This window comes from Hypanus sabinus, chromosome 10, assembly GCF_030144855.1.
Source record: "Hypanus sabinus isolate sHypSab1 chromosome 10, sHypSab1.hap1, whole genome shotgun sequence".
Lineage (NCBI taxonomy): Eukaryota > Metazoa > Chordata > Chondrichthyes > Myliobatiformes > Dasyatidae > Hypanus > Hypanus sabinus.
The window spans coordinates 1242824-1257727 of record NC_082715.1 but is presented as its reverse complement, the minus strand read 5'-3'; the positions used below and the strand labels follow the sequence as shown (position 1 = coordinate 1257727).

The 14904-nt window shown below is 42.2% G+C and overlaps 1 protein-coding gene across 4 annotated transcripts in view; it reads right to left on the bottom strand.

Annotated features, from left to right (window-relative positions):
* Window positions 1–1019: 1019 nt before the first annotated feature.
* Window positions 1020–14904, bottom strand: part of fbxl4 (F-box and leucine-rich repeat protein 4) — a 252382-nt gene continuing 238497 nt past the window's right edge. For 2 of the 4 annotated variants that reach the window (XM_059981366.1, XM_059981365.1), the window contains one exon: window positions 1020–6886. In XM_059981366.1, coding sequence (XP_059837349.1) covers window positions 6723–6886 — 164 coding nt within the window. In that variant the 3' untranslated portion in view covers window positions 1020–6722. The remainder of the gene's footprint in view (window positions 6887–14904) is intronic. The other 2 variants (XR_009514246.1, XM_059981364.1) reach the window with 2 other exon arrangements.

The window sequence follows — 14904 nt, the reverse complement described above, 5'->3', positions numbered from 1 at the left end:
TCAGCCCAACTAGTCCATGTTGAACCATTTAAGCTGCCTACTCCCATCAACCTACAACCACACCATAACCCTCCACACCCCTTCCAACCATCTACTTACCCAAAATAGAGTAATCTGGAAAATAACTCAATATTTACACTTAACTCATCCAATTTATTTATTTATTTTAAAAATTGCACAATTTGACTTCTTTTGCAGATTGGTTGTCAATCTTTGTGTACAGTTTTTTTACAGAAATTCTATTGTATTTCTTTATTTTTCATGTGAATGCCTGCAAAAAGTGAATCTCAGGGTAGTATATGGTGACATATAGGTACTTTGATAATGAATTGTCTTGAAGCCAGTATGATATGACTTCTATAGGTCAACTAAATAAAAATGGGCATGTTTCTGAACCCATGATTCTGAATACAGCCTTGGCTCTATGGCAGTAGATTAATTCTACTTTGCATGTTGCATGTACATAAAGAATCAACATTATAACTGAATAAATCTGAAATTAGATTTCTGTCCTGCATTTACAATCCTTTCATTCTGCACTAAATAAATTCCTGTGGAAAAAATGTACCTGAGGTTAGCCAAAACATATATTAAAATATCTTGTATTATTTTATTGTGCAAATAAGCCAATATTCAGTAAAATACCCGATTATTACATTTAAATCTGTTGTAATTCCCTGATAAGAGCTATTCCTTTAACAAACACCTTCACTACTATTTGTAAAAGACACTTTTATTTATTTATTTTATTTAGAGATTCAGGGTGAAGTAGGCCTTTTGAGCCACGCCGCCCTTGCAATCCACAACCCTGATTAACCCTAAGCTAATCATGTGACAACTTACAATGACCAATTAACCTCACCAATACATCTTTGGACTGTGACAAGAAACTGGAGCACCTGGAGAAAACCCATGCATTCCATAGGAAGGATGTACAGAGACTCCTTACAAAATGATGCTTGAATTAAACTACAAACTCCGGAATGCAACCAGCTGTAATAGCATTGAATTAAATGCTATTCTACCATGGCACCTTTTAAGATCATTTTTTTTCTACTAACGTTCTTTTCTTGAAGAACATTTTTCAACTTGCTTCAAGAGCAGATTTCATTGTGTCTTTAACTCAAATTCAATGTGGTTGGATTTTGTGATAGGATTAAAATAAAAAGAAAACAAACCTATTATTAAGAAATACCAACAGGGTAAACATATCATGTATAGCATTAATCAAAATATTCTGTTTCAAAAATATACAAAAGTATTTAAAATGTAAACTGATCAAAAGATGGGATAATCAGATCAACCAACTGGTCAAAGGATTGGACTTATAGAACATAGAACATTACGGCACAATATAGGCCCTTCGGTCCATAATGTTGTGTAGACCTTTTAACCTACTCTAAGATCAATTTAAACCTTCCCTCCACATAGCCCTCTATTTTTCAATCATCTAGCTGCCTAACTAGAGTCTCTTATAGAATATTTTTACTATAAGCCATGAACACAGATGGAAATTATAATAGGATGCAAAAATTTCATGCAGATGACAACCTAAACAGAACCCTTCCTTGTGGAACACTCTCAAAACATTCAATTATAATTATAATAGTAAAATGTGCTGGACATGAGAGGAGATAAAAACCTCAATTGATGAGGTGGGATTTTAAACTTACTGTCCAATATAGATGGCTCATTTTGAAATGGCTAGAGTGATCATGCAACATATCTAAAATAAAACTATTCCATAAGGAAGCTTGACAAGTTACTGAGTAAATAAATCTATGCAAGTCTCAATTGAATAACAAACAGGCTCCAACAGATTGTGCCTTTACAGGTAACTGTGTGTCAAAAAAAAACATATTTTAATCCTGATTAAATTCAAGCTGAAATTCAGAACTTCCAAAAGTTAAATGTAATCATTGTAATGAGTAAAAATATTTCAATGTGCATCTATACTCCTTAACCTTCTCCAGGGATCGTCACCTTGTCACTGTGGAGAAGCTTGTGTATCCCTGAAATCCTGAGAGTGATGCCATCTGGAGCTTCATTCCTGGTAGGGTCACACATGGTGATAAGATCAACAGTTAGGTTCCAGACAGAGTAATCCAACCAAGACCTCAACAATGGAGCTGGCAGAAGATGATGACACATCACAACAGCAGTGAAGGCAGAGGAAAGCTGCAGCAGTGAAGAATCCTCAGTTGTCTTGCATTCCATGCCTCTAGTCCCTGATCCTGATCTATCAAGGATCATGTGGTGGCTGTCCATACATCACACTTCCCACATTAAACAAATTCACACACAGGTATTTTCCATTAAGGGAATAACCCCTTGGAAGAACATCACACTCGACTTGAGTGATCACACAGCTACGACTACTATTCTCCTTAAACACAGAAGAGTAATGGCACAACTTTGCATTTTCTTCTTAATCGATATGCTTTGGAAGTTGGTGCTGAGATCTTGTACCACTCGACTGTCGATCTGGGAACATAAATGGTAATGAATAAATACCAAGCACACAATATTGTAACTTCCTTAAAGTAACCAATCTTTTCCTCTAATAATGTTCAAGACAGTAGCATGTCTACCATATTTATGTGTGATGTGTAATATTGTATCAAAACTAGCAGTGTTGACATAATTCCTGTATTTCATAGAACAAAGAATAGTACAGCACATTACAGGCCCTTCAGCCCATAATGTTGTGCCGACCCTCAAGCCCTCCCATAAAACCCCCCCCAACCTTAAATTCCTCCATATACCTGTCTAGTAGTCTCTTAAACTTCACTAGTGTGTCTGCCTCCACCACTCACTCAGGCAGTGCATTCCATGCACCAACCACTCTCTGAGTGAAAAAACCTTCCTCTAATATCCCCCTTGAATTTCCCTCCACTTACCTTAAAGCCACTTCCTCTTGTACTGAGCAGTGGTGCCCTGGGGAAGAGGCACTGGCTGTCCACTCTGTCTATTCCTCTTAATATCTTGTACACCTCTATCATGTCTCCTCTCAACATCATACTCTCCAAAGAGTAAAGCCCTAGCTCCCTTAATCTCTGATCATAATCCATACTCTCTAAACCAGGCAGCATCCTGGTAAATCTCCTCTGTACCCTTTCCAATGCTTCCACATCCTTCCTATAGTGAGTCGACCAGAACTGGACACAGTACTCCAAGTGTGGCCTAACTAGAGTTTTATAGAGCTGCATCATTACATCACATCTCTTAAACTCTACCCCTTGACTTATGAAAGCTAACACCCCATAAGCTTTCTTAACTATCCTATCTACCTGTGAGGCAAATTTCAGGGATCTGTGGACATGTAGCCCCAGATCCCTCTGCTCCTCCACACTACCAAGTATCCTGCCATTTACTTTGTACTCCGCCTTGGAGTTTGTCCTTCCAAAGTGTACAACCTCACACTTCACCGGGTTGAACTCCATCTACCACTTCTCAGCCCACTTCTGCATCCTATCAACGTCTCTCTGCAATCTTCGACAATCCTCTACACTATCTACAACACCACCAACCATTGTGTCGCCTGCAAACCTGCCAACCCATCCTTCTACCCCCACATCTAGGTCGTTAATAAAAATCACAAAAAGTAGAGGTCCCAGAACAGATCCTTGTGGGACACCACTAGTCACAACCCTCCAATCTGAATGTACTCCCTCCACCACGACCCTCTGCCTTCTGCAGGCAAGCCAATTCTGAATCCACCTGGCCAAACTTTCCTGGATCCCATGCCTTCTGACTTTCTGAATAAGCCTACCATGTGGAACCTTGTCAAATGCCTTACTAAAATCCATGTAGATCACATCCACTGCACTACCCTCATCTATAAGCCTGGTCACCTCCTCAAAGAACTCTATCAGGCTTGTTAGGCATGATCTGCCCTTCACAAAGCCATGCTTTGTCCCTGATCAGACCATGATTCTCTAAATGCCCATAGATCCTATCTCTAAGAATCTTTTCCAACAGCTTTCCCACCACAGACGTAAGGCTCACTGGTCTATAATTACCTGGACTATCCCTACTACCTTTTTTGAACAAGGGGACAACATTCGCCTCCCTCCAATCCTCCAGTACCATTCCCATGGACGAGGACATAATGATCCTAACCAGAGGTTCAGCAATCTCTTCCCTTGACTTGTGGAGCAGCCTGGGGAATATTCCGTCAGGCACCGGGGACTTATTCGTCCTAAAGTATTTTAACAACTCCAACATCTCCTCTCCCTTAATATCAACATGCTCCAGAACGTCAACCTCACTCATATAGTCCTCACCATCATCAAGTTCCCACTCAGTGATGAATACCAAAGAGAAGTATTCATTGAGGACCTTGCTCCCTTCCACAGACTCCAGGCACATCTTCCCACCTTTATCTCTAATCGGTCCTACCTTCCTACCTTCACTCCTGTCATCCTTTTGTTCTTCACATAATTGAAGAATGCCTTAGGGTTTTCCTTTACCCTACTCACCAAGGCCTTCTCAGCCCCTTCTTAAGCTCCTTTCTTGCTACCTTATATTCCTCAATAGACCCAACTGATCCTTGCTTCCTAAACCTCATGTATGCTGCCTTCTTCCACCTGACTAGATTTTCCACTTCACTTGTCACCCATGGTTCCTTCACCCTACCATCCTTTATCTTCCTCACTGGGACAAATTTATCCCTAACACCCTGCAAGAGATCCCTAAACATCAACCACATGTCCATAATACATTTCTCTGCAAAAACATCATCCCAATTCACACCCGCAAGTTCTAGCCTTATAGCCTCATAATTTTCCCTTCCCCAATTAAAAATTTTCCTGTCCTCTCTGATTCTATCCTTTTCCATGATAATGCTAAAGGGCAGGGAGCAGTGATCACTGTCCCCCAGATGCCCACCCACTGACAGATCTGTGACCTGACCCGGTTCGATACCAATACTAGATCTAGTATGGCATTCCCCATAGTCGGCCTGTCAACATACTGTGACAGGAATCCATCCTGGACACACTTAACAAACTCTGCCCCATCTAAACCCTTGGAACTAATCAAGTGCCAATCAATATTAGGGAAGTTAAAGTCACCCATGATAACAACCCAGTTATTTTTGCACCTTTTCAAAATCTGCCTCCCAATCTGCTCCTCACTATCTCTGCTGCTACCAGGGGGCATATAGAATACCCCCAGTATAGTAACTGCTCCCTTCCTGTTCCTGACTTCCACCCATACTGACTCAAAAGAGGATCCTGCTACATTACCCACCCCTTCTGCAGCTGTAATAGTATCCCTGACCAGTCATGCCACCCCTCCTCCCCTTCCCCCCACCATCTATCCCTTTTAAAGCACTGAAATCCAGGAATATTGAGAATCCATTCCTGCTCTGCTGCCAGCCAAGTCTCTGTAATGGCCACTACATCATTATTCCATGTATGTATCCAAGCTCTCTGTTCATCACCTTTGTTCCTGATGCTTCTTGCATTGAAGTACACACACTTTAGCCCTTCTACCTTACTACCTTTATACCCTTTATTCTGCTTCTCTTTCCTCAAAGCCTCTGTATATGTTAGATCTGGCTTTACTCCATGCACTTCTTTCACTGCTCTATCGCTCCGGGTCCCATCCCCCTTGTAAATTAGTTTAAACCCTCCCAAACCATGCTAGCAAACCTACCAGCAAGGATATTGCTCCCGCTCGAGTTCAGGTGCAACCCATCCAATCTGTAGAACCTGTACCTCCAATTTCCCTCAAAAGTAGTGTATAGGTTTGTCGATCGAAGTTGAAACATTCTGCTCTCTGTATTATGATGTGTGTCAGAAGTTTCAGTTTGCAATTGGAGTTGATGCTTTGAGATCCACAGTTACTCAGTCAACAATACAAAAATACAAACCTGATTGCCAATGTTTAAAAATCCCTGTCCAACAACTTCCTTAAAATTAAGCCCACTAACCTGAGTGGTATAAATATGTCGCCTTTAAAAGTATGTTTTGGGAGAAAAAGTCTTAAATGAATTTGAAATATTACCCATTATTGCTAATTTACAGCAAGAGGAATACAATTAAACACAGATTAGAACTCCATTCGCTGGAGGGAGAAGACTTAGGGGAGATTTGATAGAGTTAAACAAAATTATGAGGGGTATAGATAGGGTAAATGCAAGTAGGCTTTTTCCACAGAGGTTGGGTGAGACTACATCTAGATGTCATGGGTTAAGAGTAAAAGAGGAAATGTTTAAGGGGAACTGAGGAGGAACTTCTTCACTCAAGTGGTAGATACGAGTTCAATTTCAACACTTAAGAGAAGTTTGGTTAGGCACATGGATGTGAGGGGTATGGGAGGGTTATGGTCTGGGTGCAGGTCAATGGGACTAGACTAATTAACAGTTTGGCATAGACTAGATGGGCTGAGGAGAGGTCTGTTTCTGTGCTGTAGTGTTCTATAAGTCTATGACATAAAATCCTGGCAACAGAGTTAGTACAAAGACACGTGTTTGGTTCCTTCCAGAATGTTACTCTCAGTCACTTACTCCATATTATCAGTGTTGGCCCAGAACCACTCTCCATGACAGTTAAAATCTTTGGCAATTTCCCCAGGAGGAGGATTCGAGAGGGAATGTACCAAACAGTGAAGGGATTAAGCTTTAAGTTAAGGTAAATTTTTGTTGAATGCCAGAAAGCACATGAGGACTAGAGAAGTGATTACACGTTTTTCATACAGAAAAGGAGCAAGGCTGGTCACTGGGTGTAACTCTTCTTAATTGATACGTTTGGAAAATTGGCGCTGAGATCTTGTACCACTCGACTATCGATCTGGGAACAGAAGGAAACATCTAGCAGACGGAGTTCTTTACACTGCTGAAGCAACTTTTCTAAGGCCCCTGGGCTGACCATTCGTGTGCCTGTAAGAAAATTCAAAGAGGAAAGTAAATCATTAATTAAATTATTTCAAGGGCCCTCTGAGTATTTCCACCATTTTCTGTTCTTACTTCAGTTTTCCAGCATTGAGACTATGTGTTCACTTTATTAATACAAATATCCAATCAGTCAATCATGTGGCAGCAACTCAATACATAAAAGCATGCAGACATGGTCAAGAGGTTCAGTTGTTGTTTAGACAAATCATCAGAATGGGGAACAAATGTGATCTAAGTGAATGTGGAATGATTGTTATGCCAGGTGGCGTCATTTGAGTATTTCAAAACTGCTGATCTCCAGGGGCTTTTACTCACAACAGTATTTAGAGTTTACAGAGAATGGTGCGAAAAACAAACAAAACAAAGCGTCTAGTGATTGGCAGGCAGTTATGTGGGCAAAAATGCCTTTTTAAAGAAGGAGGTCAGAGGAGAATGGGTACTTGCATGGGTTCCAGCGAGGTCTGCTTTTTTGTCAGCTACATGAAACAGTCTATGTTCCAAGCCTACACTGGTATCACTCCCCAACTTTTCCTTCGCTACATTGATAACTGCAGTGGCGCTGCTTCCAGTACCCATGCAGAGCTCGGCGACTTCATCAACTTTGTCTCCAACTTCCACCCTGCCCTCAAATTTCTTTCTTCCATGGCTTTTTGTCCTCTCCTTTCACATTTCCCTCTTCTCCAGCCCTGTATCTCTTTCATCAATCAACTTCCCAGTTCCTTACTTCACCCTGCTTTCACCTAATGTTTCTTCATACCCTCCCCCCACCTTCTGACTCTGACTCCTCATAGAGAACCATAGAACACTACAGCTCAGTACAGGCCCTTCAGCCCTCCATGTTGTGCTGACCCATATACTCCTTAAAAAAAGTACTAAACCCACACTACCCATAACCCTCGATTTTTCTTTCATCCATGTTCCAGTCCAAGAGGCTCTTAAATACCCCTGTTTTAGCCTCCACCACCATCCCTAGCAAGTCATTCCAGGCACTCACAATCCTCTGTGTAAAAAACTTACCCCTGATGTCTCCCCTAAACTGCCTTCCCTTAATTTTGTACATATGCCCTCTGGTGTTTGCTATGGATGCCCTGGGAAACAGGTACTGACTATCCAATCTATCTATGCCTCTTATAATCTTGTAGATCTCTATCAAGTCCCCTCTCATTCTTCTACGCTCCAAAGAGAAAAGTCCCAGCTCTGCTAACCTTGATTCATATGAATTATTCTCCAAACTAGGCAACATCCTGGTAAATCTCCTCTGCACCCTCTCCATAGCTTCCACACCCTTCCTATAATGAGGTGACCAGAATTGAACACAATATTCTAAGTGTGGTCTCACCAGAGATTTGTAGAGTTGCAACATGACCTCTCTACTCTTGAACTCAATCCCCCTGTTAATGAAGCCTAGCATCCCATAGGCCTTCTTAACTACCCTATCAACCTGTGCAGCAACCTTGAGGGATGCATGGATTTGAACCCCAAGATCCCTTTGTTCATCCACACTCTTAAGTAACTGACCATTAATCCTGTACTCAGTCTTCTGGTTTGTCCTTCCAAAATGCATCACCTCACACTTATCCGGATTGAACTCCATCTGCCATTTTTCTGCCCAACTCTGGAGCCTGTCTATATCATCTTGTAACCTTCGACAACCTACAGCTCCATCCACAACTCCTCCAACCTTCGTGTCATCCGCAAACTTACTCACCCATCCTTCCGCCTCTACATCCGTCATTTATAAAAATCACAAATAGCAGGGGTCCCAGGACAGATCCCTGCAGCACTCCACTAGTCACTCATCTTTTTTCTCCAGTACTGATGAAGGGTTTCGGCCCAAAAACATTGACTATACTCTTCTTCATAGATGCTGCCTGGCCTGCTGAGTACCTCCAGCATTTTGAGTGTGTTGCTTGGATATCCAGCATCTGCAGATTTTCTTTTGTTGAATGGCCAGACTGGATCAGGATGACAGGAAGGTGACAATAACTACGCTTACAACAGTGGTACGCAGAAGAGCATCTCTGAACACACGTCAAACATTGAAGTGGATGGCCTACAGCAACAGAAGACCACAAATAAACACTCAGTGGCCACATTATTCGATGCAGGAGGTACGTAATAAAGTGGCCACTGAGTGCAGTTTTTGGCATTCAAGGTGTAGTTGGATGTGCCAAATAAATGCTGGGATAATATATGGAACTTCTGACTGTAATCACATATTTTTACTCTAGTTCTACCTTTAATTATTGCTGAACCTATTAGTTTTCAAATGTTCTGATAACAGCAGCATTGACCCAATTAACTCCAAAGAAGAGGTTTCAGAAACAGAAACAGACCTTGAGTTGGCTCAGTAATTTAATAAATAAAAATCTGATCTATATCTTAACCTCAGCTATCCTCCTTTATTTCTTTTCTCTTCAATCGTTACCTTACGTAAGTATATGAATGTTTTAAATATTTTCAGCTGGCCGGGCTTCAACAATATTTTATTCAGTTTAACATTCCATGTGAAGTACTTTCTGAAATGACCTCTGAATGAACTGATTAGAATTTTAAGGTTCATTCTCTGCTCTACACTCCTACGAGATAAGATTCCATCAAACCAGCCTTTCATAAGATATAGGAGTAAAAGAAGACCATTTGGCCAAACTAGGCAACATCCATTGGGTCAGCTCTGCTATTCAATCATGGGCTGATCCAATTTTTCCAGTCATCCCTACTCCCCTGCCTTCTCCCCATACCCTTTGATGCAATGGCTAATCAAAACACTTCAACACACACTATATGCCGGAGGAACCCAGCAGGCCAGGCATTAACTATGGAAAAGAGTACAGTCACTGTTATGGGCTGAGACCAAAACAGTATAAGACCCTAAGATATAGGAGCACAATTAGACAATTTAGCCAATCAAGTCTGCTCCTTTGTTCTATCATGTCTGATTCCAGATCCCACTCAACTCCATACATCTGCCTTCTCGGATTATGCTTTGATGCCCTGACCAATCAGGAAACTCTCAACTTCAATCTTAAATATACCCACGGACCTGGCCTCCACCGTAGTCCATGTTAGAGCATTCCACAGATCCACTACTCTCTGACTAAATACAATCCTCTTTATCCCCTTTCTAAAAGGTCACTCCTCAATTTTGAGGCTGTGCCCTCTTGTTCTGGATACCCCCATCATAGGAAACAACCTCTCCACATCCACACTATCTAGTCCTTTCAACATTCTGTACGTTTCAGTGAAACCCCCAGATTCCTCTAAATTCCAGTGAGTACAGACCCTAAGCTGCCAAATGCTCCTCATATGTTAACCCCTTCATTCCCAGATTAATCCTTGTGAACCTCCTCTGGACTCTCTCAATGACTACACATCCTTTCTGAGATATGGGGCCCAAAATTGTTAACAATACTCCAAGTACATCCTGACTAGTGTCTTATAAAGACTCAGCATTATCTCCTTGTTTTTATATATGGATCAAGGAACCACAGTGCATGTATGTCAGTGAGTTAGACTGGTGGGAAGAGTTTAAAAGGTGATGATTCTTTCTTTAGTGGTTTGATCAAGGGACGACTACGCAGGCATGTGGACATCAGCGAGTTAGATAGGTGGGAAGATTATAAAAGGTGATCATACTTCCTTTGGCAGTTTGATCAAGGAACGACTACTCAGGCTTTATCGAGCTCAACAGGGCTTTGGAGATAAGGGTCAAGACCAGATAGGTTACCTGTGAAGAATAGAAACAGGAAATATGTCTGTGAGGTTGGTGTTCTTTACTGGGTGTCAGATGTGGTAAATCCGGGAGATTCCCAGTCTCCTGGAAGGCCAGAACTGTGCTAAGTGCATCGAGCTGCAGCTCCTTAGGGACCGCGTTAAGGAACTGGAGCTGCAGCATGATGACCGTCATCTGGTCAGGAAGAGTGAGAAGATAATAGAGAGGAGCTATAGGCAGTAGTCACTCAGGGGCCTGGGTAGACAGATAAGTGGGTAACAGTCAGGAGAGGGAAGGGCAAGAGTCAGATGCTAGAGAGTACCCCTGTGGCTGTCCCCCTTAACAATAAGTACTCCTGCTTGAGTATGGTTGGGCAGGGGATAGACTACAGTAATAGGGGACACTATATTTAGGGGGTCAGACAGCTGATTCTGTGCAGGAAAGAAACCCAGATGGTCGTTTGCCTCCCAGGTGCCAGGTGCCAGGGTCTGGGATGTTTCTGATCACGTCCACAATATCCTGAAGTGGGAAGGTGAACAGCCAGAGGCCGTGGAAAATATTGGTACCAAGGACATAGGTAGGAAAAGGGAGGAGATCCTGAAAACAGACTACAGGAAGTTAGGAAGGAAGGTTGAGAAGCAGGACTTCAAAGGTGGTGATCTTGGGATTACTGTCTTTGCCACGCAACAGTGAGTACAGGAATAGAGTGAGGTGGAGGATAAATGTGTGGCTGAGCAATTGGAGCAAGGGGCAGGGATTCAGATTTCTGGATCATTGGGACCTCTTTTGGGGCAGGTGTGACCTGTACAAAAAGGATGCGTTGCTCTTGACTCCAAGGGGGACAAATATCCTGGCAGGGAGGTTTGCTAAGGCTGTTGGGGAGAGTTTAAACTCGAATTGCTGGGGTGTGGGTACCAAACTGAAGAGACGGACGAATGGGCTGTAGGCTCACAAATAGAGAAAGCTTGGAGACAGTATGAGAAGGAGGATAGGCAGATGACAGAGAAGGGATGTGCTCAGACTGATGATTTGAGAGGTGTCTATTTTAACACAAGAAGTACCATGAGAAAAGGGGATGAGCTTAGAGCGTGGATAAGTACTTGGAGCTATGATGTCATGGCCATTACAGAGACTTGGATGGCTCAGGGGCAGGAATGGTTACTTCGAGTGCCAAGCTTTAGATGTTGCAGAAAGGACAAGGAGGGAGGCAAAAGAGGTGGAAGTGTGGCACTGCTGATCAGAGATAGTGTCACAGTTGCAGAAAAGGAGGAAGTCATGGAAGGATTGTCTACTGAGTCTCTGTGGGTGGAAGTTATGAACAGGAAGGGACAATAACTCTACTGGGAGATTTTTATAGACATCGAGGAGCAGATAGGGAGACAGATTCTGGAAAGGTGTAATAACAACAGGATTGTCGTGGTGGGAGATTTTAATTTCCCAAATATTGATTGGCATCTCTTTAGAGCAAGGGGTTTAGATGGGGTGGAGTTTGTTAGGTCTGTTCAGGAAGATTTCCTGACAAATTATGTAGATAAGCCTACAAGAGGAGAGGCTGTACTTGATCTGGCATTGGGAAATAAATCTGGTCAGGTGTCATGTCTCTGAGTGGGAGTGCACTTTAGAGATAGTGATCACAATTCTATCTCCTTTACCATAGCATTAGAGAGGAATAGGAACAGACAAGTTTGGAAAGCGTTTAATTGGAGTAAGAAAAGATACGAAGCTATCAGGCAGGTACTTGGAAGCATAAGTTGGCAACAGATGTTCTCAGGGAAATGCATGGTGAAATGTGGCAAATGTTCAGGGGATATTTGTGTGTCGTTCTGCATAGGTATGTTCCAATGAGACAGGGAAAGGATGGTAGGGTACAGGAACCATGGTGTACAAAAGCTGTTGAAAATCTAGTCAAGAAGAAAAGAAAAGCTAACGAAAGGTTCAAATAAACTAGGTAATTATGTCTAGCAAGAAGGAGCTTGAATGAAATCAGGAGAACCAGAAACAGCCATGAGAAGGCCTTGGCGAGCAGGATTAAAGAAAACCCCAAGATATTCTACAAGTATGTGAAGAGCAAGAGGATAAGATGTGAGAGAATAGGACCAATCAAGTGTGACAGTGATAAAATGTGTATGGAACTGGAGGAGATAGCAGAGGTACTTAATGAATACTTTGCTTCAGTATTCACTGCAGAAAAGGATTATGGCAATTGTAGGGATGACTTACTGCAGATTGAAAAGTTTGAGCATATAGACATTAAGAAAGAGGATGTGCTGGAACTTTCGGAAAGCATTAAGTTGGATAAATCTCCGGTACTGGATGAGATGTACCCCAGGCTACTGTGGGAGGTGAGGAAGGAGGTTGCTGAGCTTCTGGCAATGATCTTTGTATCATCAAATCAGATGGGAGAGGTTCTGGAGGATTGGTGGGTTGCAGATGTTGTTCCCTTATTCAAGAAAGGGTGTAGAGATAGCCCAGGAAATTATAGACCAGTGAGTCTTACTTTAATGATTGGTAAGTTGATGGAAAAGATCCTGAGAGGCAGAATTTATGAACATTTGGAGAGGCATAATATGATTAGGAATAGTCAGCATGGCTTTGTCAAAGGCAGGTTGTGCCTTACAAACTTGATTGAATTTTCTGAGGATGTGATGAAGTTAGAGAACTGGATGTAGTGCATATGAATTTCAGCAAGGGATTTGATAAGGTCCTTCATGCAAGGCTTCTTGAGAAAGTAAGGAGGCATGTGATCCAAGGGGACATTGCTTAGTGGATTGAGAATTGGCTTGCTCACACAAGGCAAAGAGTGGTTGTAGACGGGTCATATTCTGCATGGAGGTCGGTGACCAGTGGAGTACCTCAAGGATCTGTTCTGGGACCCCTTCTCTTTGTGATTTTTATAAATGTCCTGGATGAGGAAGTGGAGGGATGAGTTAGTAAATTTGCTGATGACACAAAGGTTGGGGGCGTTGTGGATAATCTGGAGGGCTGTCAGAGTTTATAGCGGGATATTGATGGGATGCAAAACTAATCTGAGAAGTGGCAGATGGAGTTCAACCCAGATAAGCCTGAGGTGGTTCATTTTGGTATGTCAAATATGAAGGCAAAATATAGTATTAATGGTAAGACTCTTGGCAGTGTGGAGGATTAGAGGGATCTTGTGGTCTTGTGCTTTGAGTCCATAGGACATTCAAAACAGCTGCGTAGGTTGACTCTGTGGTTAAGAAGGCAGATGGTGCATTGGTCTTTATCAATCGTGGGATTGAGTTTAAGAGCTGAGAGGTAATATTACAGCCATATAGGACCCTGGTCAGACCCCACTTGGAGTACTGTGGTCAGTTCTTGTCACTTCACTACAGAATGATATGGAAACTATAGAAAGGGTGCAGAGAAGATTTTCAAGGATGTTGCCTGTACTGGGGAGCATGCCTTATGAGAATAGGTTGAGTGAACTTGGCCTTTTCTCCTTGGAGCGACGGAGGATGAGAGGTGACCTGATAGAGGTGTATAAGCTGATGAGAGGCATTGATTGTGTGGATAGTCAGAGGCTTTTCCCCAGGGCTGAAATGGTTAACACGAGAGGGCACAGTTTTAAGGTGCTGGGAAGTAGCTACAGAGGAGATGTCAGGGGTAAATCTTTTACGCAGAGTGGTGAGTGCACGGAATGGGCTGCCAGCGACGGTGGTGGCGGTGGATACAATGGGATCTTTTATAAGAGACTCCTGTATAGGTACGTGGAGCTTAGAAAAATAGAGGACTATGGATAACCCTAGGTAATTTCTAAAGGAAGTACATGTTCGGCACAGCATTGCGGGCTGAAGGGCCTGTATTGTGCAATAGGTTTTCTATGTTTCTATATTCTATTCTCCTTGAAATAAATGGCAACATTACATTTGCCTTCTTTACCACAGACTCAACTTGTAAATTAATCTTCTGGGAGTCTTTCATGAGGACTAATAAGTATTTTACATCTCTGATGTTTGAATCTTCTTTCCACTTAGATAATAATCTGCACGATTGTTTCTTTTACCAAAATGCATCATCGTACATTTCCCAAGACTGTATTCTACCTGCCAATTTTTTTGCCCATTCCTCCAATTTGTCAAAATTGTGCTGCAATTGCATTACTTCCTCAGCAGTACCTACCCTTCCACCTTTCTTCATATTATCCACAAAGCCATCAATCCCACTATTTAAATCATTGACAAATAACTTGAAAAGTAGAAGTCCCAATGCTGACCCCTGAAGAACACTATTAGCCACAGAAGCCAACTAGAAAAGGCTGCCTTTATTCCCA